Source organism: Elgaria multicarinata, chromosome 3 (genome assembly GCF_023053635.1).
Source record: "Elgaria multicarinata webbii isolate HBS135686 ecotype San Diego chromosome 3, rElgMul1.1.pri, whole genome shotgun sequence".
In the NCBI taxonomy this organism is placed as follows: Eukaryota; Metazoa; Chordata; class Lepidosauria; order Squamata; family Anguidae; genus Elgaria; species Elgaria multicarinata.
In genome coordinates, this window is record NC_086173.1 from 56,386,727 (window position 1) to 56,411,334 (window position 24,608).

The 24,608-nt window shown below is 43.8% G+C and overlaps 1 protein-coding gene across 1 annotated transcript; it reads left to right on the forward strand.

Annotated features, from left to right (window-relative positions):
- Positions 1 to 964: 964 nt before the first annotated feature.
- On the forward strand, positions 965 to 24,138 carry LOC134395348 (sulfhydryl oxidase 1-like). Its single transcript, XM_063121510.1, has 12 exons — positions 965 to 1,244; positions 1,752 to 1,852; positions 3,556 to 3,604; positions 7,142 to 7,247; positions 7,537 to 7,615; positions 10,764 to 10,909; positions 13,931 to 14,068; positions 17,281 to 17,410; positions 18,114 to 18,236; positions 19,747 to 19,897; positions 21,645 to 21,821; positions 23,932 to 24,138. Exons 1-12 carry the CDS (start codon positions 965 to 967, stop codon positions 24,102 to 24,104), a joined length of 1,653 nt encoding a protein of 550 aa, XP_062977580.1. The 3' UTR covers positions 24,105 to 24,138.
- Positions 24,139 to 24,608: the final 470 nt, after the last annotated feature.

The window sequence follows — 24,608 nt, forward strand, 5'->3', positions numbered from 1 at the left end:
GTAGTCTATGGTTGGCTTTTTAAACCAGGCGAAGTTTCTTCACCTGCTAAGTGTCACTCTATCCAGAATTTGGGAGCATATAGGGTCTGGTGACACACCACTATTCATACTAAATACACCACATATTCAGTAACTAAACGCATGAAGCAAAGCAGGACAGTAACAGTTCCCCTCCCTCTTTTCCCCTGTCTAAATAGGTAAGGTGGTTAGAAAATCTATGGGGGGGCGGAGAGAAAGTGCACCAAGCTGTACATATAAACTGTGCTGCCCGATCCTTTGCACATTTTCTTGATAAAGAAAATAAAAACACCCTCCCACGGAGTTCAGTAGGGCTTACTTCCGAGTAAATTCACCCTCTTTCCTTCTTGGCCTCCCTTTCTGTTCCTCTTCTCTCTGCAGCCAAACTCTGTGCCTGTTTTCCTTCGTTCTCTTGGCTTATGATGCCAGCAGCGCTGCTGCTTGTGGCTGCCACCGCTTTTGCCACCTTTGCCGCAACCTCAGCCCGTCTTCCTTGCCCTCGGAAGACAGCAATCCACGCCCTGGGCAGCCACCCACGGTCGGTCGGTGGGCCCTGCAATGCTGGGGGGGGGGGGAGGGCAAAGATGCTCCCTTGGGGTTTGGGAATGAGAAAGGGGTGGGTGGGGCTTGCCTTGCTGGTTATGTTTGACCTGGCACCAGGCAAGTGATGAGCCTCTGGCAGGGCTCCAGTCCTGGGGGACGGGGGGGGGGGGAGGAAGGGGGAGAGGGTCTAGCCACCGTTGCGCCGGCCCCCTCAGCTCCTGTTTTGAGAAGACTACAGGGAGGGGAGGATGAATACATTTGGAGGGCGGGGGGAGAGATTCAGGGGTGGGGCTGGTGGGATCTATTATTACAGGCCCTTCGACCTTTCCCCCATCATTCGAGCACTGGCTTCTCGCTGCGTGTAGTTCCCCCCTGTTCACCGTCCACGCTCTTCCCCACCGACATGCTAAGGTGGCCCTCCCGAGCCCGGCCAGGGCTACCGCCGCCCGCTTGCCTCCTCCTCCTCCTCGCCGTCTCGGTCTCGCTGCTCTTGCCGCTCTCCCAGGCATGTGGCTTCATCCGCTATCACCCCTACGACCTGGTGAAGGTGCTGGATGCAGACACGCTGAGGGATAACGTCCTTTCCTCCCGCAGCGCCTGGGTGATCGAGTTTTATGCAAACTGGTGCAGCGACTGCTTTGCGTTTGCCCCCACCTGGCGAGCGCTGGCCAAAGACGTCAAGGGTAAGTACACACACACACACACGTTGGTTTTCCAAATGGAGCTGGCTGGGGTCAAAAAAGCCTTCATCCTCCCTGGGAAGTTGAGATCCTACCAGGGGACCATCAAACTCTGTCAAACGCACCCTCCGATTTCACAGTTGCCCTTAGTGGCTGAATGTGAGGGAAGATACTCTGCTCATGGTCAGAGGTACTTTTTTATGGTTGCATCATATGTTGTTTATCAGGACCATCCTTGCAATTAAGCCCTGGTTAAAGAAGCTATCATCCATCCTCAGCCCAAGGAAAACAGGACTGCTGCAATTTCAGGGACACTTACCAACATATTCTCTTTTCTCACTCAACCTTTGGGATGCCAGCATGCTCTGTCCCTTGCATTTCCTGCCCAGATTTTTTTTTAAAAAAATTGTTGTGTTTATTGGGTGCCCTTAACGTTGTCTTTTGGGAAAGAACAATCAGCTGTAGCCCCATATCCACCCCGTATCACTTCATGTATGCCCCTCTTTTCAGACTGGAGACCTACTGTGATGTTGGGTGTGATAGACTGTGGCGAGATGTCCAATGAGAAAATATGTTCAATCTTTGGAATCAAGAAATACCCAACTTTGAAGGTAAAGATTAAGGAAAACTCAGGGGTAACAGAATAAAAAGCCTAGTCTAGTGCTTTATTTATTGCCATCTGTTTAAATATGGTATTTGCCGTGATAATTTAAATTCCACTTATTGTTTAGGGTTGGTTTTTCCATCATTACGGTTTAATCTGTGCATTTGCTTTAAAGCACTATAATAAAGTGTTAATAAAAATTACATATATCTAAGTCCTACACTTTAATGTACATTAGTAATTCCATGAATCATCTCTAAACATGAATAATCTCTAAACAATATCTTACATTATTTTGCCTGACATTTTCATTATGCTTGGTTCTATTCCAATATCTAATGAAGCTATGTCAACACTCTAATGGTGTGTTTTGACTGATTCTTTTCTGTTTTCCCATAATATTTTAAAATATGTACGTTTATTCATAAATACATTGATGCCTTCTTGTGCCATTCATTTATTGTGGGTAATCTGTGCTGCATTCAGAAGCCCAGAGGGTCTAACTCATTGACAAGCACCCAGCAGACCAGAAATCTAACTCATTGGCTAGAATTCAGGAGACTTGAGGTACAACTCATTGGCTCCTAGTGTCCCTGTGTTCTCAACATCCTCAGTTCTAATGATGTTTGTCCTACCTTGCTTGTCCCCTGTGCCTGTGCATGAGCTTGGCCCCTGCTGCTATAGAATTCCTTCAACTCTTTTTTTATTCAGAGTCCAGTGCATAGGTGTATGACCAAGGATTGTACCAGGAGGTGGCGTCAAGCATTAAGTTGACTTCTGCTTCCTTTTAGCTCTTCAAATTCCCATTCTCTCTTCTTTGTTCATTTTCATCTGAAACATCTGACAGTTCCCATTCTCTCTTTGTTCATTTTCTTAAAAGCTTCAATGCAGATCCTGGTGAAATCTGTAGTAATTTAGCTGTTACGTATCTGGAACTAGAGTTCACAAGAAGGAACTTAAAAGCCTAGTCTATTTGTGGCTTTTAAGGTTTCAAGGTACATTTAACAAAATTAGATAAAAATCCCAGAGCAGGGCCAGGGCCAGAAGTAGGCAAAGACCATATCCAGGTCTGGTTTCAGGTTGTAGGTGGTCCTCAGCAAGATGTTATATAGCAGGCCTCATCACTATCTGTTCAGGTGGGCAAGTGGGAGTGAACAGTGCCACTATCTGCCATGAACAGTTGCCCCCTGCCTGCTCCTAGCTGACATTACCGATCACTCCTTGGATAAACAATGGCAGCTATGCACAGAACCTGCCACTGACCACTTGTTCTCGCTTGTTCCCTCCCCCATCAAAGCTGCCTGCCCCTGGATTGTGTGGTAGAGTGGCAGGAAGAGGACAGGGAGGAGCTGCTGTCACAGAGGGTGGCATGGCATGAACGAGGGCATGAAGGGGGCATCCTTCTAGGTGGCTCAGTGCCAGTGTGTGTGTGTGTGTGTGTGTGTGTGTGTGTGTGTGTGTGAGAGAGAGAGAGAGAGAGAGAGAGAGAGAGAGAGAGAGAGAGAGAGAGACTAAAATGAAGAAGAGCCCAGCTTCAGTTTGTTAAAAAAAACCTAAAAAACAAAACAAAACAACATCCTCCTCTTTGTTAGTACCAGATAGATGTGATCACTGGGTTGCAACCAGGTACTGAACTGTTCAGTGCCCTCACAATATATTGTAGCAGAGTTCTAAAAGTGGCATGTAATAGCAAAAACTGTTTCCTTCCAGTTTTTCAAGCCGTTCTCCAAGCATCCTGATGATGGTATAAAGATCAGTGGTACGTACATTGTGACATGAATTCTTATCTGAGTTTTCTACCTACATCTAGAACTCTCACTACTGAGGACCCTATGGGTACCTACTAATCTTGTCGTTATTTGTTTGATCACCACTTGAAATAATAACCTGCCCCTCCCCTGAAAATCAGCCATTTTGGTGTTAATTCATACTCTCATCTTGAAGTACAGAGATTAATAATTTACATGTACTCAAAAATAATAATCCATATCTAAATTAATACAGGTCATGGGAATATATGTTCTGGCCTTGAAACATTGTTTAGGAAGAAAAGATGTGAAATGGCTTCCTGACTTGGGTATTTGAGTCAAAATCAGGACACACGCTGTCATACAAGCAGTCCAACTTAGAATAGCCCAGGAAGATAAATGTTCTGATTAAGAAACATGGTCTCTGCACTTGTATTTTGTAATGCATCTGTTGCAAATTGAATTTTAATTTGTGATAGGTGTTTTTTTAATTGTCAAAATCTTTAATTGTACTGTTTGGTTGCTTATTATTGCTTTCTTTGGGTTTAACCTGCATTTGGTTACCTAATAAATGTATTTATTTATTTATTGCATTTCTATACTGCCCAATAGTCGAAGCTCTCTGGATGGTTCACAAAAATTAAGACCATTCAAAGTAGAAAACAACAGTATAAAACCATAATATAAAACACAATATAAAAGCACAACCAGGATGTCTTTTATTTCCCTGGTATTTAGTAGAATGGGAAAGAAAAGTGGGGGTGCAGCACATGAAAGAAATAAAAAAAAGAGGGAAAGGCTAAAACTGATGCTCAAAACAAAAGTAATAATTTACTACTACTCTGCAATTTTCTGTATTTTGATAATAGTCTTCCTTATGGTCAAGACATCTTCAGATATGTTACTCTGGAAAAGTATATTGAATTGACTTAACTGATGCATCAGAGTAACATACAGGAAAATCCCTTGAAGAAATCAGTTATCCAAAGGCTTTATTTTTTAATGTTAGGCCACTGTAAAGGGCACAGTAAGGTGGCGAGATGCAAAAGAGGACAGGTCTCCTGCATCTTTAATAGCTGTGTAGAAGAAGGAACATAGGAAGCCACCTTATAGTATGTTAGACCTTTGGTTCATCTAGCCTAATATTGCCATCATTGACTGCCAGGGGGTCTCCAGGGTTTCAGGGAGTAATTTGTCAAGCCCTGGGACCTTGCATTAATAGCATGTGTTCTACCATTGAGCTATGGTCTTTTTGGAATTCCAGCATGGGTAGTTTATATGAAAAGCCTACAGGAGTAGAATGTACTGGTGCAGGAGCCCTGCGGGAGCCCTGCCACTTTTCATCTGGCTAGTAGGTGGAGCCAGTTAAAAGGTTGGCTTTTGTACTGGACATCTGCAAAGCAGCTGGGAGCTCCATCACACCTGAATTTTTGCCCTTGTATTATCCCTCTCTGTTTACTTAGCATTTGAAAGCCTTACGTTTCATTCATCTTCACACCTCTCCCCTCAGAATCGCTGTTTTCCCCCACCGCACAGATCTCATTTGTACCTCCCCTTACAGTCTATTGGTTGTTCACAGGGACACCTCGCCCAGGCACGCCCCCTCCCTTCAATCAGCAATGCCTCCCACCCTCAGAACATCAGATTGAGTACGATGGGATAAAAATACACATAGAGGGTTGAGTGCATTGCTGGAAAAACTGTTCCTTTCCCACACTTGGAAACCTCGCAAAGAGTGGGGGGAAGAGGAGAGATCAGGGCAGGACATGGATGGTGGAGTCTGAGTCCTTTGTATGCAACACACCATGACAGCGGGCTTTAACGCTGTTGTGATGGAGCTCTCTGATTGCTAGTTGTGGCATCCTGAGATTTGCCTCCTACTAAACCAGTGGTTCTCAACCTGTGGGTCGGGACCCCTTTGGGGGTCGAATGACCCTTTCACAGGGGTCGCCTAAGACCATCGGAAAACACATATTTCCGATGGCCTTAGGAAACTGTATTGACTGAACTACGTCATGTATCATCTTTTGTATTATTAAAGCTATTGTTATGTATTATTTTCATTAGCAAACCATCCCATGACAATGGATCATGTAGAGAAGAACGAAAATAATTTTATGGTTGGGGGTCGCCACAACATGAGGAACTGTATTAAAGGGTCGCGGCACTAGGAAGGTTGAGAACCACTGTACTAAACCAACCACTGCAGGAGCCATATAGCATTTCCTCTCTCTTTTCTGGAAGCTTCTTATTATTGTAAAGCTGTAGGCCAACGCATAGCTACCCTCTCTTAGAAAAGCCCAGCAGCCGATAACTACACCTGAACTTGATCAAGCAGCTATTTTGCCTGATATTATCCCAATGTTTGAGAGGTTCTGTTCAAGAAAAATGTCCAGAGTGCCTCATGCTCTCTATGTGAGGCATCCCCATTTAAGTGGGAAACATAATAATAACTTATTGGTAAGAGAGGGCCTGTGGCTCAGTGATTGAGCACCTGCTTTGCATGCAGAAGGTCTCTGGTTCAATGTCAGGTATCTCCAGGTAGCACTGGGAAAAATCCTCCCTGAAATCCTGGAAAGCTGATGCCAGTCAGTGTCAATAGTACTGGTCGAGATGGACCAGTGGTTTGACTCCGTATGAGGCATCTTCCTATATTCCTATGAGCTATATAGGACCTAAGTGGTGAGTAGTTCCCTGGCTGTATTTTAGGGGTGTTGTTGTTGCTTTTGCTGTGCAGTGCTATCTTTCTCATATTCATCAGGCAGCAGTTACTGTTCTCTAACCTCTTGGTAGAGAACATTGGATTGGGTCCCCTGGAGTAGGATGAATGGTACTTTCAGAAGATCATGTCCTGGGATAGTGATGCGCCGCTACCGCCGCTGCCACTGCTGCTGGTGCTTGAAGACAAGCATTTGCTGGGGGTTTCCTCCTCCCATCTTTGTCTTGGCCTCTAAAAGGAACTCTGCAAGTTGTGGCTAGTGGGCTGCCCTTGCAGGACAAGGGAGTGGTGTTGCTGTGGGGAGAAGAAGCACCACAGGCAGGAAGCCTATACACCAGTAGCTGGGGAACATGGGTGGGAGGATGCTGTTCCACCATGTCCTCCTGTGGGTCCCTGGCCGACAGCTGGTTGGCCACTGTGTGAGCAGGGTGGTGGACTAGATGGACCCTTGGTGTGATCCAGCATGGCTCTTCTTATGTTCTTAAGGTTAACCCTCATGCCCAAATCTGTAAAATACCTTCACCTTATTCACATATTTGGATATGCAGCTGCAGAATGGATGTTGCATACTTTCCCAACAACAGTCAACTGGTGCAGTTTGGGTGTGGATTAAAAAATGCAAGCTAAATTGTAAGTGTGTGTGTGTGTGTGTCAAACATTTAAGAAACTTTATCCCATAATGATCCCCATAAGTCAGATATAGTAGAACCTTGTGCTGGCAAGTTGTTTTTGCTAACGCATGGCAACTATTTGTTAGTGCATGTGGGTTGGATAGTGCACTGCGGCTGACCTGTGAGTTAATTGTAATATGCTTTTATTTCCTACACAGAGACAGGGGATGACCTGCAACGCCTGAGGGAAAGCATAATTACATTGGTAGAGAGTCATGAAAATGCATTCTTGTCCCGTGACTCCCCTCTACTGATGCCACTCAGGTAACATAAGAAAAAGCTGTGACACGGAACAGAACACGTAGGCCTATTCTAAAAATGCGTTTTCTCTCTGCATTCCTTAATGCAGCTTTATTTCCCTTCACTAGGCCATACATCAGTGTGCCAAATCCAGTTAGACTGTGGGATCTTTGCTTGGTTTATATGTAGGAATGAATGCTGAGCAATTGGGAGGATCTCTTAAAGTGGAATGAAGTTGGGAAGTCCAGAGTTTTACACGAACGTAACAATCACAATTTTGTTCAATATATGATTTTTCTTTGTGTTTTTATAGTGCTAATGACTCCTTCCAGTTCCAGGACAATAATGTGGTTGTGATATTTGAGGATAAGGACTCATTTCTGGGCAGAGAGGTAACTCTTGATATTAATATGAGCATTACAGCAAGCTTGCAAATACCCACTTGCCTGGTTGCCTATGGGAACTAAGAATTGCCCCAAGCTACAGTGGCCAGATGCAGAAGAGAGCTGGGCACTGGTCCTTTTAGTAGTTGTGCAGACAAAGGAGCTTCAGCCGTTGCAACTTTCATGTCAAGCTATACCTGCTGAAACGGCCTCTTCTGCACACAGGCAGCTCAGCCTCCCTTTGCATCTGGCCACCAGCCTACTCCAGACAAACAGATAGTGACTGGCCTTAGCTAGACCAGGCTTTATCATGGGGTGATCCCCATGATCGTCCCTGTGCATCCACATGACGCACAGGGGATCCCAGGATCAGGGAGGGATCATCTCTCCCTTGCCCCAGGATAGAGCCCTCCACTTTGGGCCCGCTTTTTCCGCAGTCTCGGGCTGAGCCTGAGACCGCAGAACGTGTGGCCCGTTGCCGCAGTTTGATCCAGCTCCACACAATTCCTCACGCAGAGCCGTGAGCAGTACATGGAGCGCAACACTCCTGAGGAACACTGCGCCCATCAGGGGTAGGGTGAGGGGAGCAGGGAAATTAAGTTAAATTTTAAAAAGACTTACCTTAAGCACATGAGCGTTCGTGCGCTGCTTCTCCTTTAAAAATAAAAATGGCAGGCGCGATGCCTCTCTTCCTGAGGTCGTCGCACCTCACATGTAAATGGAGGAGGGATATTGCGTTAATCGCAACACGAGATCTTCCCTCCTCTGTCCTGGATTATCAGGTAGGTCTAGCTAATGCCACAGTTTACAAAACATTTCTTTTTATATTACAAGTGGCTGAAGGTATGTGTGAACAAACAGGCAAATAAAAACAAAACAGAGGCAGAACTAACAAGATTAGAATAGCCACCTATAGGGCATCTTCATTACTGGATGGTCTACTAACGGTCTCCAACGTGGCTCCCACCTCTCTTGGGGCTCCCCAAGGTTTTTATTTATTTATTTTTTATTTATTTATTTATTTAATTACATTTCTATACTGCCCAATAGCCAGAGCTCTCTGGGCAGTTCACAAAAATTAAAAAACTGTCCCTCCTAGCCTCTGTTTTAGTTCTCTTACGATTTTGTATTTTAAAATTTAACTGGTAGGCTGACATGCTGTAAAGTACAATGCTGATCTCTCACACCATCTTTATTTTCAAGAATGCTTCTGTGCCAACACGGGCCCCAAAGATTCTTGGCAAATAAAAATGGAGGGTGGCTGCAGCCACTTTGACTCAAGGGAGGGTATTTTGCCCATGTGAGTGTGTGTGATAGCTGGTTGTTTTGGCATGGTTTGTTTTGGCGTGGCGTATGTTTTTCCTAGTTTTGAAGGTGGTGTTTTGTGTGTGTATGTGTGTGTATGTGTGTGTGTGTGTTTGTGTGTGTGTGTGTGTGTGTGTGAGAGAGAGAGAGAGAGAGAGAGAGGGAAAGAGAGAGAGAGAGCATCATCACCTCTACTTTGTACTCAATTTCTTGGCCAAGTTACTTGTCTGAACCTCCTCAGTTTGCCTTCTGTGAAATGAGTATTAGAACAGAAAATTGTGCATTCAAAATAGGAAGATTAGAAGCTCCACATCAACCTCTACACATAGCGCTCACATGTCCTTAGCATGATTAATGTCATAATGGCTTGTTAACACCATTGGATATGTCAGCCAGGTTTCCCTAATTACTCTTGCTGGCACAGCTTGCCATATCATTCGAACCCGGGCAGTATGTTTGAGGGGGCAGCAACCCTCAAATAACTCATGTGCTCTGAGCTGCATGGCTTGTTTGCCAACCCCAAACAAGCCAGGCTGCCCAGGTCCAGATGACATGGCAAGCCACACCAGGTGATTACGGAAATCCAGCTGGCATGCAAAGCAGGAAAAATAAAGCACAAATAATTTCCCTCAGCATGATTGTGTGAACAGACCCACTGAATGAATGTCAAATGTAGCCAGGCCACTACTCCCTTCCCTATTAGCTTAGTTTTCCACCCAACCAGCTCCTTCTTGTCCCAACACTCCCCACACTCTCAAAATTCTCTTTCCCCCCCTACTCCCACAAGTGTTAAGAATTTCACATTACCTAATTTCCCCCTCCTTGTACTATCACCCCAAACCCCTCCCCCCCCCCCCCGGCCACCACAGAACGGACTGCTTATGCAGGTCTGCAACCTCATTTTGGGTGTTTAAGAATTGGCCTTGCTGAGAACATATCTAATTACTCCTGCAGCATACAGTTCTCAAGGAAGACTTGCAGGTTCATTGTCCATGTTACAACTGTGTTTAAAATGATAATGTTGTACCAAGTTAATGTATCCAAAACCAATTGTACATTTTAAATTCTTGCTGGAATGATTAAATGTGCCAAGGGTCATTGCCCTAAAACTTTTGTGTGAGTGTAATCCTTGGATGGGAGATCTTCTCTTAGCATAGACCCTCTATGGCCAATGTCTAAAAGTCCCTGTTGGGTTTAAAGAGTATGTGTCCGTGGGAATGTGAACAAGGGTATATATGTATCTGCACATGTGGGAGCATATTTGGTAACAAAGGCCTTAGCTAGATCTACCTTTTGTTCCGGGACAGAGGAGGGGAGATCTCGCATTGTGATTAATGTGAGATCTCTCCCCCGTTTACACGTAAGGTGCGACGACCTCAGGAAGAGAGGCGTCACGCCCGCCATTTTTTATTTTCTTAAAGTGACGGCAGCGCACGAATGGTCGTGCTCAAAAATAAGTGTTCTTTAACATTTAAATTAATTTCCCCGTTACCCCCCCCCATCCCCAATGGGCGCAGCTCCCGGCTCCGTGTGAGTAATCGCATGGAGAGGGGTCAAGCCGCGGAAATGGGCCACATGTTCCGCGGTCTCAGGCTCAGCCTGGGACCGCAGAAAAAGCGGACCCAAAGTGGAGGGCTCTATCCTGGGGCAAGGGAGGGATCATCCCTCCCTGATCCCAGGATCCCCTGTGCGTCATGTGGATGCACATGTGCAGATACATATATACCCTTGTCTAGGTATATAGCCTGGGCTAGCTAAGGCCATAGTTCAATCAGGACAATAGAGGAGGAGAGGTGGCATATAGCTGTAAGGGATTAGCAGTAACTAATGCAATATGTACCTTCGATCTTAGGTAATACTGGGCATGGCCCAGTTTGCAAATATTACTGTGAGGAGAGTCCTGAAAGGTGATGAAAAGCTAGTGGATAGATGTGGTGTCCCCACTTTGCCTTCTCTCTTCCTGCTTCCAAGCAAGGACTCTTGTGTTCCCATCATTTTGTGAGTTGCTGCTGTTTTCATAAGCTACCTTCCTACATTTTCTATTTTTATATAACAATGTTTTTACTGTGTTTGTATAATCCACAATCATTTTAAAGCCCCATGCCTATTCACCACTCTTATTACGTAGCCTGGGAACTGAGGTTCACAGATGATGACTCTTCTAAAGGAGTTTCCATGCAGCCATCAAGCACATGTTGCTGTAAAAACTCCATTCATCTTTGCGGGGCTTTGACAGTGTTGCTGTGCAAACCACATAGAAACAATTGTTGGGGTTGTGTTTAGTAGAATCATGTTTTGTTTCTGAGTACTCCAGAATAATGAACTAAAGGATCTTGAGTGTGATCAAAATCTGATTCTGGAGTTCATTATGCATGACAGACAGCTTTTTTTGAAATAGAATTAATTAAAGTGGGAAATGGATTATTTGTTGACTTAGGCCTTTGCTAGACCTACCTTTAAATCCATGTGGGAGGGGAGGCGAGCCCACGATTGAAGTAGTGCGGGCTGTTGCCCCAGTCTAAACGTCAGACATGACGGGCTAAAGGAAAGCCCCATCACGTCTGCCATTTTTTTTTCTTAAAGGGCCAGGTGCGTAGGAGTGCACGATCAACCAAAGTGAGTTGGGTTTGTTGTTGTTTTTAAAAAAAGGTTTTCCTGCTTCCCCCCAACCTGCCCCCAATCTCCCCCCTGCAGCAATCTCCCCCCTGCCGTGATTTCCCCACCACCACGATCTCCCATCCCCTGGCTGCGATCTCTCCCCGTGCCCCGATGGGTACAGCGCTCCTGAGGAGTGCTGCGCCCCATCTGCCGCTTTTCCTAGCTACTCGCGAGTAATTGCGGTAGCCAGGAAAAGCAGTGGAACAGTCTACATGCTCGTGGTCTCAGGCTCAGCCCGAGGCCACAGGAAATACCGGGCTACAATTGGAGCCCATTACCCTGGGGCAAGGGAGGGTTGACCCCTGCCTGAGCCCGGGATCCCCTGTGCGTCATCTGGACACACAGACAAGCCTGAAGTTCACCCTGGGCTAACCCATGGTCTAGCAAAGGCCTAAGGCGCAGTGTGAAAACTCCACTCAACGCTTGTGTTTTTAAGGGGCACTCCCCACACGACACGTTCTAACTCCACCATTGTATGAGTATGGGCTACCATGAGGTTGAGTAAAAGTCAACATGGCATTTGAGTGCCAGTTCCTCCTCCCTCTCTCCTCCTTCGATCCTCCTGATGGTATCCCATCCGCCATTGCTGCGAGAAAAAAAAACCCTGATGGCTCTCCTAGATCATCACTCCCCCCCATTCGCTGCTCTTGCCAGAGAACTCCATAGCCAGTGAGAAAAGTCAACTCAACACAATGGAAAACTCTGTGGGGCCCGCCACACAACATGCAACACAATGGTTGTGCAGGAACTCTCCTCTGCACAGTGTGGATATTCTGGGTGGAGTGTTTTCCCAAAAAAACTGCACTGTTGAGTGGAGTGCCCACACACACACACACACAGAGACAACACATTTCTCAATGACACTGTAAAACCAACATTGAGAATCATGTTGTCTGAACTGAGCCTAATTATGCTTCTTTATTATTTTAAACAACATAATTATTTATTAGGGGCAAACAGTGAAGATCCATGCCATGCCACAGTGGTCCAGTTGGTATCCAGTTGGGACTGATATGCAGTTCTACAAGGCTGGATAATCCAATACTATGACTTATCATTCTGAGTACATACCAACTACTCCTGCTGTATCTGCATATAGGTGCACACACAGCATTTTAAGCAGAAAGTAAGGTAACAAACAAGACCCACACCCCAGAGATAATTTGTCTCATAATGTTCTGTTGAAGAAAATGATGGTTCAGTTAGGTTGGAGATCTTTTTATAGACAGATAACTTGCAAGAAATTTCTCAGCTTTCTTTTCAAGGCTTGTGCAACACTATAATATGAATGTTGCAGGTCAGTCAGTGAGAGGTGGGGGTTGAGATTAGTACTGAAAGTTTTTTTTGGGGGGGGGTAGGGTTGCTGCAGAATCTTTTATAAGAAGGATTTGAAGCTCCAGGTCCTTTCAAGTTGAAAATTTTATTGACAATATCTCTATTCTAATTTTCAGCAATAATGGCTCTCAAAACAATTCAAAATAATGCATTTTGATGAATAGGGAGATTATCTTGCCTTCACAATAACAGTTTTGGAAATATTAGTTGATGTGATGAGTTTCCAGACTCTTCTTTGAGAGGTAGTGGCAACATGTACCACTGGTGTGATAGATGTTCTCTCCACAGTCCACCAGGCCTTCCTGCTGCTACTACCACTACTACTACTGCTGCTCTGAACATATGGTACTAATAGTTTCCATCCCCTGTCATTCTCAAAGGGCATTGAGGGATTGAATAGCATTCTGTAAATTCCATCCCAACCCAAACTGGAAATTTCCTGGCCCATTCCAGACATGCTGTAACTCTGCAGGGGAGGTGCAGAGTACAACCCACACCATGAAGTCAACCAGAGCCATAGAGGCCTCCTGGCCTAGTACATGCCAGTAATTTTGTCACCAGTGGTACCAGGGTCCTAGAGACTTCAGGGCAAGCTTCACATAACAGTCAGGTGCAAAATGAGTGTGATTTGGATCAATCCAGAAATTGCCATATTTAAAATGCAGCATTTTAAAAGGTTTGAAGGTCTTTCTACAAGCAGCGTTTAGGCTAGCTAACAGCATGCTCTCTAGCATTATCATTCTCAGCAATTTATTTTGAGAAAATTGCTGGCATACCTCATTTCAGGGGTAATTTGGGTTTCCTTGAGACAAACTCTAAAATGTTTTTCGTAGAGCTAAAAAAGAGATGCATAAGTGCATATGGTTGCTATAAAAATGAACAGTCAGTGCAATTTCTTTGACTATCTTGTATGTGGGTTAAACAGGTTTTCTGACAACTGAAAAGGCTGTATGGTATAGATTGGAAGTTTAAAATTGAAAGGATCACCTTATGAAAGGCTCACCTTATATTTTACTTCCCTTACAGGAGAAACATGTCAAGATGTATTTGCACAACCCACCTCCAGAAACTATCTGGTGTCTTCAGAAAAATTAACTTTACAGATCCAGATTCACCAAGTGTGGAACCAAAGATTAACCATACCCTCTGGGAGGTTGCAAACAGGTGAGAACTTTCTTAGCTGTCCCTTTTAGTATCCTCTTCTCACTGTATTTTTGTAACATGCAGTTTGATGACTGCATGTAGTTGATCAGGCACAACTCTGAGAGAAAGGGTGAAGAAAACCCTATCTGGGCTCAATGAACTATATGGCAAGGTGTGATGGTCAAGGAAGAGCTACCAGATGAAGGTATCATCTAAGAAATTTGCCAGGGCTACCACAATGCATGAGATAAACCCTGTTCTTGGCACTGACTGAACTGGAAAATTTTGGTGAAAGATGAATGGGGGACAGAAGGCATGTCCATTAATCTCACAACACCACTATCCTGCCAGAATGCTACCAAATTCTTTCTCTTTTCATTTCCAGAATAGGTCAGTGTGAATGCCTACCTCAGCTGGGATGTTAGCTAGTTTAGAAAACACCTCATTTTATTTATTTACTTGATGCTGTCTCCACTCTCTTATTTTCCTAGCCTTGGGGTGAGATAATCCCAGACCAACAGATTAATTGTTTAGGTACAGCTTTGAGTAAAGTCTTTCCAGTGACAGCAGGACAGAGCCCAGTCTGTTGTGTCTTTCCCTCCCTTTCAAATAAGTATGTAGTATTTGGAATGGATGGGGAGAGCGCAACTCTACTGGTTCTCCTAGACCTCACAATGGTTTTTTTCTTCTTCTTCCTTTCATTGGCCATGGTATCCTGCAGGAGCATCTCTCTGGGGTTGAATTTGGGTGTGTGGGGTGTGTGTGGGTGCATGCTTCAGTCCTTTGTGGGGGGGAAAGACCCAGAAAGTCGTGCTGGGGGACTTTTGTTCCACCCTTTGACTATTGACATGTGGGGTACCTCAAGTTTCCATCTTGTCCCCATGCTTTTCATGATACCACTGGGAGAAGTCATCTGGAGATTTGGGATGGGGGTGCCATCAATATGTTGATGGCACAAAATTCTACCTCTGTTTTCCACCTATCTATTCCTAGGTACCAGGGAGGGGAGGGCAGGTACCACGGAGGGGAGCAGTAACTTAAGGATACAGAGAGATGGGGAAATCAAGTAGCATGTCATCTATGGTTCAGTTGAGGAGGAGTGTAGACAACAAAATCAGAGGCAGAACTGACTTCCTTTTATCCCTGGGATCAGCAAGAAGGCTGATCAGAGAAGGAGATAATCCTCCAATCCAGATAATCCTCCAAGCCAGTTCTCCTTGATGGTGGCCTTGTTCTTAAGGATGTGTGAGAATTTCACTTCAGTTCACAAATCACTTGAAAATGCCCCATTTGCAGTCGCAAACACAAATGCAAACAGAAGAGCATTTTCTCTGAAAATGTTCACAAATTCATTCACTTCATTCATGCATTATTTCATATCTATTCCGCCCAATAGATGAAGCCCTCAGGGTGAATTATAAAGATTAAAAACCATTAAAATACATTATACACAGTATGAAATGTTTTACATACAAACATAAACATGCAGCACGCATGCAGACACACATATATCTAACCAATTTTAAACAATCAACAATAAGAAAAATTCAGAACCTGATTAAACTTTCACCACATGCTGCCAAATGCCTAAGAGAAGAGGAAGGTCTTAACCTGGTGTCAAAAAGATAACCATGTTGGCACCTGGTAGGCTTTGTCGGAGAGGTAGTTCTGTAATTGGGGGAAAACCAAGAAGGTCTTCTCCGTCGTTGCTGCCTTCCAGGCCTCCCTTAGAAGAGGCTTCCAAAGGAGGGCCTGAGGTGGTGAACATAGTGTACAGGTAAGTTTATGCCAGGAGAGGTGTTCCATCAGGTATTGTGGTCCATGTAAGGCTTTATAGGTCGAGCCCAGCACCTTGAATCGGGCTTAGCAAGCAGCCAGTGCCAGCAGGCCAGAACTGTTGTTATATGTCCAGATCTTCTTGTCTCTCTTATCAATCTGGCCACTGCATTTTGCAAGAGCTGCAGCTTCTGAACCATCTTCAAAGGGAGTCCTACACAGAGTGCATTGCAGTAATCTGGCTTGGAGGTCAAATTCTCAAATTTGCCTTCATGTTCGCAAAATGTGTACTTGAAAAATGCACATCTTTTATAAAGTACACGACTTTTGTAAAATACACAACTTTCCCAAAAGCCACAACTTGCTCCAAATGTGCACTTTGTAAATCACCCACGCTTTCGTTTATGGGGGAAATTTGTCCAGTTTTGGAAATGTATGCAAAATTGGGAATTGTTTCCACAATGTTCACATTCAATAGCTGTTTGCTCTCAGTAATTTTCATGTTCGCAAAAATGAAAGTGAGCGCACATCAGAAAGAGACGAGCAGTGAGCCAATGTCAGAGAACCTTTGTGAGCCCATAAATCACTCATTTGCTCATCCCTACTTGTTACTGTTGAGATCCATGAGCTTCATCTCATACAAAGAGCAGAGTGAGATTGGTCACTAAGCACTTGCCAACAACCCAACACAGTAGGACAAAAGGTGTGAATAAGAGATGCATCCCCCTGACTCCTGGCAGACGAGATATCCTAATAAGGAAAGCTTCATTCTGGGATGTTTAGCATGTGAAGGGATGGAAACCATGCAATGAAAGTTCCCTCTTTTAGGGCCAAATAGAGAGATTTTAAAGGAGACAGGTGCTGCATTCTCAACTCCACTTCATAGCCAGTATTCTCTTTAGCTCAGGACATGAGGAAAGTCTCAGGCAAGTCTGTTAATGTAACATGCAGCAAAGGTAGCAAGAACAAGAAACTCCTATGGCACCTTAATGACTTTCCTTGTCAGATGCATGGGGAGGTTGGACTGTAGCCCAGAAAAACACAGAGAGCTTCGGCTATTGGGCGGTATAAAAATGTAATAAATAAATAAATAAATAAATAATGCCACAATACATTCACCACTCATCAGGAGGCTGCAAAAGTCACTTGCTATTTTTTTTAGCTCCAGTAGATGAACATGGGTGGACTTCTAGGTTTTGGCAAAGGCTGATCAGGAATTAGTTTTACTGAAAGTCCACTTTGAGCAATGGGGGATGACAGATCTGAGTTTCCTCTCTCTTCGCTTGTGGATAGTCACCACATTCTATGTCTACAGCTGCTCCTAGTTCTACACACATGACCACTGGTGATGCCGAAGAAGTGGCTGTGGAAGCAAGTTGCTGATTCATGCTATGTCAATGATGTGGCTGCCACTACATGGACTGGGCTTTCTCTCTTTCTCTCATTTTCTGCTACAGGTCAAAGATATACATGGCTGATCTGCAGTCTGCAGTGTTTTGTAGCCTACGGCAAATTGAAATACGATTCTCTTACCTTGACAAAGAGCGAGTTGATGCATTGAAGAAGTATGTGAATGCATTGGCCAAGGTAAGCGTCAGGAAGTCTTTAGCACAAAGGGTCTCACTACACAGTCTTCCTAACCTGCATCCCATCAGTTCTACATACAAGCTTACCTGTCTGTTATTGACATAGTAGCTATTCCATGTTTAAAGTTCTGGAAGTGCTATTAATTATGTTCTGGGTTTTCTCATTTTTTAAAAGCCTCTTGTAAGTTATTAATCCTTTCTTTTGCTTGGAAAAGAACGACAACACTTGCCCCATTATAAAAACTGGAGTGGGAAAAGCAATTTTGTAAGGCGATTTTGTCAGTGGAATTTTAGAAATGGTCAAGTTAGGAATGTAACACATATGTTTGTGATTATGGTTTGTATTTCTGGGTAATTGTGAGGAAACTTTTGGTCAGTTTTTTTTTAGAAATGGTCAACTTTCTTCTTCCTAAAAATAGGGGGCTTCTAGTAGAAAGATGCAGCGGATTTGGCTGATACCCAAGCCAAATTGGGCCCCTACGTAGGAATAGGGAGGAGTTCTGGTTTCGAAGAAATAAAACTAAGATTCTCAAGAGTTTTTCTCTGCATCCAGTATCATATTCTTCCATAACATTCCAGTACATTCACAATCCTAGACTTATCCCTTAAATCTTGACTCCCTCTTCATTCACCTCACTTGCAGATAGGAGTTAACAGCACCTGTAGTTAATCTTGTTTCCTGCTGCTTTTCATTTCTTCATCAGTATTTTCCTGCAAACTCCATGGTCAAGAACGACCTTCACAAACTGAATGACTGGCTAAAGCTATACGTGACAACAGATATTTCACGGAGCAAATGGACAAAAGCTTTCATGCCTATTAAAAAGGTACACTATCCAAACAAGGTGTTCCCCCCCCTCCAACTTAGAAGCATCTATGGGCTCATCTACACTAAGCAGGATGTTCCACTATGAAAGTGTATGAAAGCAGTATATGAAAGGCAGGAGCCACACTACTGCTTTATAGCAGTGCACTGACAACTGTTGGGGCCCATTGACACATCTACACCAAGCAAGATATAACACTATGAAAGTGGTATGAAAGCGGTATATGGTATGTATCAATGGGCCCCAACAGTTGTCAGTGCACTTTAATACTGCTATAAATCAGTAGTGTGGCTCCTGCCTTTTATATACTGCTTTCATACCGCTTTCATAGTGGAATATCCTGCTTGGTGTAGATGAACCCTATGTTTTATTCCCATTTTCTATAATTTCTACTTGAGTAACTTGAGTAACTTAAAATTATCATCTTCAGAGAACTCTTTCTGCACAAACATGTAATGGAGAACCCCTGTGTGTAATATGATCTGCAGCACACAGGGATTCTGGGGAATGTTCCAGAGCATTCATGTAGGAGTGAAGGTCCATTGGGCATCTGAACATTATCTAGCATAGATTGAAAGTTCACCTAGAAAGGACCCAATGAATATATCCAGCTTATATAATATTGACAAGTCACAGCAATAAATTTAGAATAATGGTTTAAAAATATTATTGGTTCTAAGTTGCTGGAAATGTAATATTTATTTATTTATTTATTTATTTATTTATTTATTTATTTATGCTGATTTTTTAAATCAGATTTTGGAGCTGTCCCAAGATAAACATTTATTGGGCAACTATTTTAAGGCTACAATCCAATACATAATTACTTTGAAGTAAGCTCCATTGAACGCAATAGGATTTACTTCTGAGTAGAGATGTATAGGGTTTCACTGTCAGTCTCCTTAAGGATATGATTGGTCTAGCTATTCCTTGTGGTCCAAAAATGTTTATTTAAAATGACTTATTAAAAAAACAGACATGGAATTTATAGTCACCTTTTTAGCAGTGAAATTACACATAACCTCCTGCCCTGATTATTTGTGAATGATTTAAAAGGTGTAGAATATATGATGATATAAATAATAAATTTGCTATATAAGTACCTATCTCCTATTATTAAGAGAAAGGAAATCAAATAGCTCATAAATATATATGGAGAGCTAGTCAATCTTCATACTGTATTGAAATGATAAAGAAAGTGATAATTTTGTGCTATATTGTTTTCAGGGTATTTATTTGTTTCTTTTTGGTGTGGGGAGGAATCAGTTTTGTTTAGTCATTAAAAAGGATTTTAAAAAATGCAAATATCCCCACTCCCCAACACACATACACTCCTACACAGTTCATAGAGGAGATCAGAGTGATGGCGTAGTTCATCATTATCAATCTGCAATCTTCATTTTGAGGAATCCCTGCTGAGCTTCTGAGGAACCCCAAGTCTCTTTGTTTTGTCTCCGTCTTCCCTTTCCAGCCTGGTATTCCATGAGAGTTTTTCCACCCTGTGTTTTAGGCTCTAAATGGCACAAAGTCAGATGCTCGGACCTGGGTGGGATGTCAGGGAAGCCAACCTCTGCTCCGAGGTTATCCATGCTCTATCTGGACTCTCTTCCACTTCCTGACGGTGCAAGAAGGACTGCCAGTACCAAACAATGAGAATGGCAGTAAGTAATGCACCCTCTGTTTGGTCATCTATTCTAAAGCTGTAGTTCTGAACCAATGTGTTTCAGGTACTAGAGTAGAGACTCAGGGTTTTTCCCCCCAGATGAGGCTTGTGCAATTGCACTGCCCGATTCACAGAATTGTACTTGGGGGGTGGGAAGTCTTCTGCCGATGGCATAGTCATCGTTTAGCCCTTGAGGTTTTCCTGTAACCTCTTCCATCCTTTTTCTTACCAGAACAAAATCTGTTGGAAGACTTTTTTTGGGGGGGGGGAAGGGGAATGAAATAGCAGCACAATAGTGTACAAAGCCCTAAGCAAGCAACTTGGGACCCGGATACCTAGGAGAGAGCCTTCTCCCCTATCTACCTGCTCAGTCACTGAGGTCATCTGAAGGCATGCTCCTGGTGGTTCCACATAGACTTACCTATTGGAAATTATCTTTTGTTTTGTTTTATTAATTTCTTTTATGGAGAGGGGGTAGATTCTAATCTTTCACAACCCAGGCAACTTTATTTATTGATTTATTGATTGATTTATTACATAAGGGATAAAAGATGATAATGGGTACATTCAGTTTTATACTTTTTAAGAGCCTGAGAGGAGGAAGGAGGAACGCATATGGGCAACATTCAGGAGAGCCAAACTGAAATGAAAATCAATATGACTTAATCTGCTTGTGCAGATACTAGGTGCTCTCAAACAGTGGCATTTTACACCACCAGTCACTTCAAGCAATAACGTTCTTTGCTTTTTTATTGTTCACCATGCTGATTCAGTTTACTTCCTAGTGTGGGCTAAACATCTTCAAACGGGAATGGGGAAATGGCAAGATTGCATCAGAGAAGTAATGGCAGGAGAAGGGTGCTTAATTCTTCCCCCTCCCCATCTGCTACTTTCCTCCCAGAAACCCTGGCCCTCAGCTTGTTTCCATCTCAATGAGGCAATAATAATAATAATAATAATAATAATAATAATAATAATAAATGGCCAGAACCCCAGAGTGGCAGATGGGAAAGGGTTAAGAAGTCCTTTCCTTTCTGCCCTTCTCTACTACAAATTTTGCTTTCCTCCACTGCTTTTAATGAGCCTCGTGTGGCACAGAGTGGTAAGCGGCAGTTACTGCAGCCGAAACTCTCCCCATGGTCTGAGTTCGATCCCAGCGGAAGCTGGTTCTCAGGCAGCCGGCTCAGGTCAACTCAGCCTTCCATCCTTCCGAGGTCGGTAAAATGAGTACCCAGCTAGCTGGGGGAAAGGTAACCACGACTGGGGAAGGCAATGGCAAACCACCCCGCTACAAAGTCTGCCAAGAAAACGTCAGTGAAAGCAGGCGTCCCTCTAGGAGTCAGTAACAACTCAAGTGCTTGCATGAAAGGTTCCTTTCCTTCCCCCCCCCCCCACTGCTTTGCAGTTTGGCAGGCTGAGTTCATAGACCAGGTATGCTGTTGAACATTTTCTCCGGGCTTCAATTGAGGGTGCGGCCAGTGCAGAACTTTATTGTTGAGGTTATTGCTGGAGTCAACGACCACTGTTTAAAAGCCAAGGGGGAAATGCATCCACAATACATCTGATGCTGTTCTTATGTAATGACTGCAGAAGTAGTTGTGTTTCGGGGAACAGAACTGAAGATCTGAATGCTGTCTGAAAGAATAAGACAGTTTGCAGGTGCTGAGCAAATTGATTTTGTTCTCACCTATTTATTACTCGAATTGTACCAGGTCTAGCCTTTGTTCTGTTCTGTCTCCTCCTAGCACCATCAGTAGCCCTTTCAACCTTGAGAGAATTTATGAAGAACTTCTACGGGTGCCGGAAGTGTGCAAAATCCTTTGAGATCATGGCAAAAGAATCCATGGATGAAGTGAAGAACACAGATGAGGCTATTCTCTGGCTTTGGTCAAAGCATAACATAGTCAACTTTTGGTTGGCAGGTAAGGGTCTCACTGATGCTGGGGTGCATATTGACCATTGCTGTTTCAGGGCAAGATATGACTGTACTGGCCATTGTTAGTAATTGGCTAACAAATGCCCACTTTTTCCTCAGATCTGTCCTGAGTGCTCATTGAGAAGTGGGGCAGGGGGGGAGATGCAATCTTCTGAAAATACAGGCCGTCTTTATTTGTTATCTGGAGCTCTAACTATTGCTACGCTACGCCATTAGGAGGTGGATCTCCTGCATAGTATGTAACCACACACTCAACCATAGCCATATTCAGGCATTCATAGAGAAGGCATGAACAAGGCTGTGTGGGGCTGTACAGGAAATTCTTTCTCCCAATGTTGCTATTCAAGATAGAGACCTTCACACAGATTCTAAGTGTGTTTGAGTGAACATGCTTAGAATCCACACCACAGACAAGGCTCCCACTCACCAGGAGAACTCTGAACACATTCACCTGAACATGCTTAGAATCCCACTTCACAGCTTTGTGTTTAATGCACAAAGGTCTATATCAGGAGCAGGGATGTTGGGACGTGGCTTGTGCATGCAGCTGCATTGATGTGTTCCCTATAAATGCTTGAATAGGGCTAGAATGGGCAGAAACCACACACATTTCCTAGAGAATGTTGGAGAAACCATGAAAGTAGCAGCAACCATCATCACCTTGAAATCAGAGCCTGCAAAAGGTCTGTAAGCAAGACTGGGCCAGAGCCTCCTCTTGGCTTCTTTGATGGGAGTTTGCTCTCTTTCTGCCAGCTAAGAACCTTGCACTGGGACAAGCACTTTATGGCTTATGTGATTTTGTGGCCCTGCAGGAGAGCTAGCCTCCCACCTCAGAGACTGTGTGGTCCTCAAAAGCTGACTGTCTAATCATTGCCTTTGCCCCCAGATGGCTCCGGATCTGTGCAGTGGTGGTTATATAACACAGCCACCGATTCGGAGCCACCCCAGGGCAAAGAGCTGAAAATCCACAGTAGAAAAGTCAAAGACTTATCTTGACTTTTTCTGCCATCTGTCCTCGCTGTAGTGCAGTGCCTGTTCCCAGGCAGAAGGTGACCTCCCATTGGTTGCCAAAAGCTGCGAGGGTGGGGGGCAGCGAGCCTAATGGCCGCTAGAAAGCCTGCACTGCCTCCCCCAGGAGCTCTGTGCCCATCAGGGGTGGGGGGATTATTATTTTTATTATTTTAAAAAAGGCTTACCTTCTGCGCACAAGCGCTCATGCACTCCTTCTTTAAAACAAAAAAATGGCAGCCGGGGTGTTGCGCACCACATGTAGACCAGTGCGACGATCGCACAATCATAAAATCGTAAGATTGTCGTGGTAAAAAACCCTGGTCTAGCTGAGACCTTAGAGTCATAGAGTTGGAAGGTACTTTGGGTGACATCTAATCCAGCCCTCTGCTCAATGCTTAATCTCTGCTTAAATACTTCCAGCAATGGGGAATTCATTACCTCCACAGGTGATATGTTCCACTGCTGAGCAGCTCTCATAGCTAGAAAATTTCTCTTAAGCCTTTCTAAAATCTGCTTCCCTGCAATTTCTACCCATTGATTCTAGTCCTGCCCTCAGAGAAACAGGGAGCTACATGACAGCCTTTCAGATATTTGAAGACTGCTGTTATGTCTCTCCTTAAACTTCTCTTCTCCAAGCTAACCATACCCATCTCTTTCAACCATTCCTCATAGATTTGGTTGCTAGATCATTCACCTTCATGATTGCCCTTCTCTGGATGTAGTGCAGTTTGTCAATGTCCTTGTCATGCAGTGTTGGGAATCTAGGCGACGAATGGGAAACTGCTTAGAAATGGCAACGTTTAATTCTAGTTTCAACCTTGTCACCAAAGCTGTGTTGTTCCTTCCTTTCTGCCAGCCTTCCTCTCCTCCTTCATAAGTGAGCAATCAGGATTGACCTTTAGTTCACTCCTGACAATATGCTGATGCAGATTAAGCTGCTATTTCAAGTCGTGTGCAAAGGGTCTTCCATTGGAATTAGCTGGACAGGTGACATGAAGTCCATGGCATCCATCTACCAAGAGGACAGATAGATAGAAAGGAAGTATTAGATGGTAATATCTTCTCTTTTACTTCTTGTTATTCAGGTGAACCAAGCGAGGATGCCAAATTTCCCAAAATCCAGTGGCCTTCCCAAGACTTGTGCCTATCGTGCAACAGAACTATCAATGGGAAAGATGCATGGAATAAGATGGCAGTTTTGAACTTCATCAAGCAGCATTTCTCAACAGATAACATTTCATTGGAATTCATAAGCTAGTCCTTCAACTCAAACAAACAACCTAAATCCAATTCAACCTATAATCAAATTAACTCACAAATAAATCACCAAAAACTCAGAAAAATGGGACATGTCTTGCCTGTTGCCTAAAAGATAATAAAGAAGGAACCAGGTAGATCTCCACAAACTGGATATGACCCCAGAAAATGTCCTCTTCCTGGTAACCATTTTGACAGATGATGACACCTACAGAAGGGCCTCCAATGAAAATCTCACCGAAATGGCAACCAGAGAAAATCAGGGGCTCTTCTCTATGTGCAAAGGGAAATATGGGCAGGATCTACACTACTGCTTTAAAATGGTTTATAACAACGGTTTGGGCCCAGGACACACTACATATACAGTTTTCAAACCATTTCAGAGTGCTTGGTATAGATCTGGCCATGGTGAATTAAACATGTCTGTGTCCTTCAGAGTTGCTCTAGCATGTGTGTGCTTATGTATCTGTACAAGAGTACAAATAGTTCACAGAAATAGTTCATG

Bases quoted from the DNA above. Each gene is read 5' to 3' on its own strand.
- LOC134395348 (XM_063121510.1), top strand. From the start codon at position 965: ATGCTAAGGTGGCCCTCCCGAGCCCGGCCAGGGCTACCGCCGCCCGCT. The intron at 7,616-10,763 runs GTAACTCTTGAT...CTTCGATCTTAG, and splicing joins ACTCATTTCTGGGCAGAGAG to GTAATACTGGGCATGGCCCA. The intron at 10,910-13,930 runs GTGAGTTGCTGC...CTTCCCTTACAG, and splicing joins TCTTGTGTTCCCATCATTTT to GAGAAACATGTCAAGATGTA.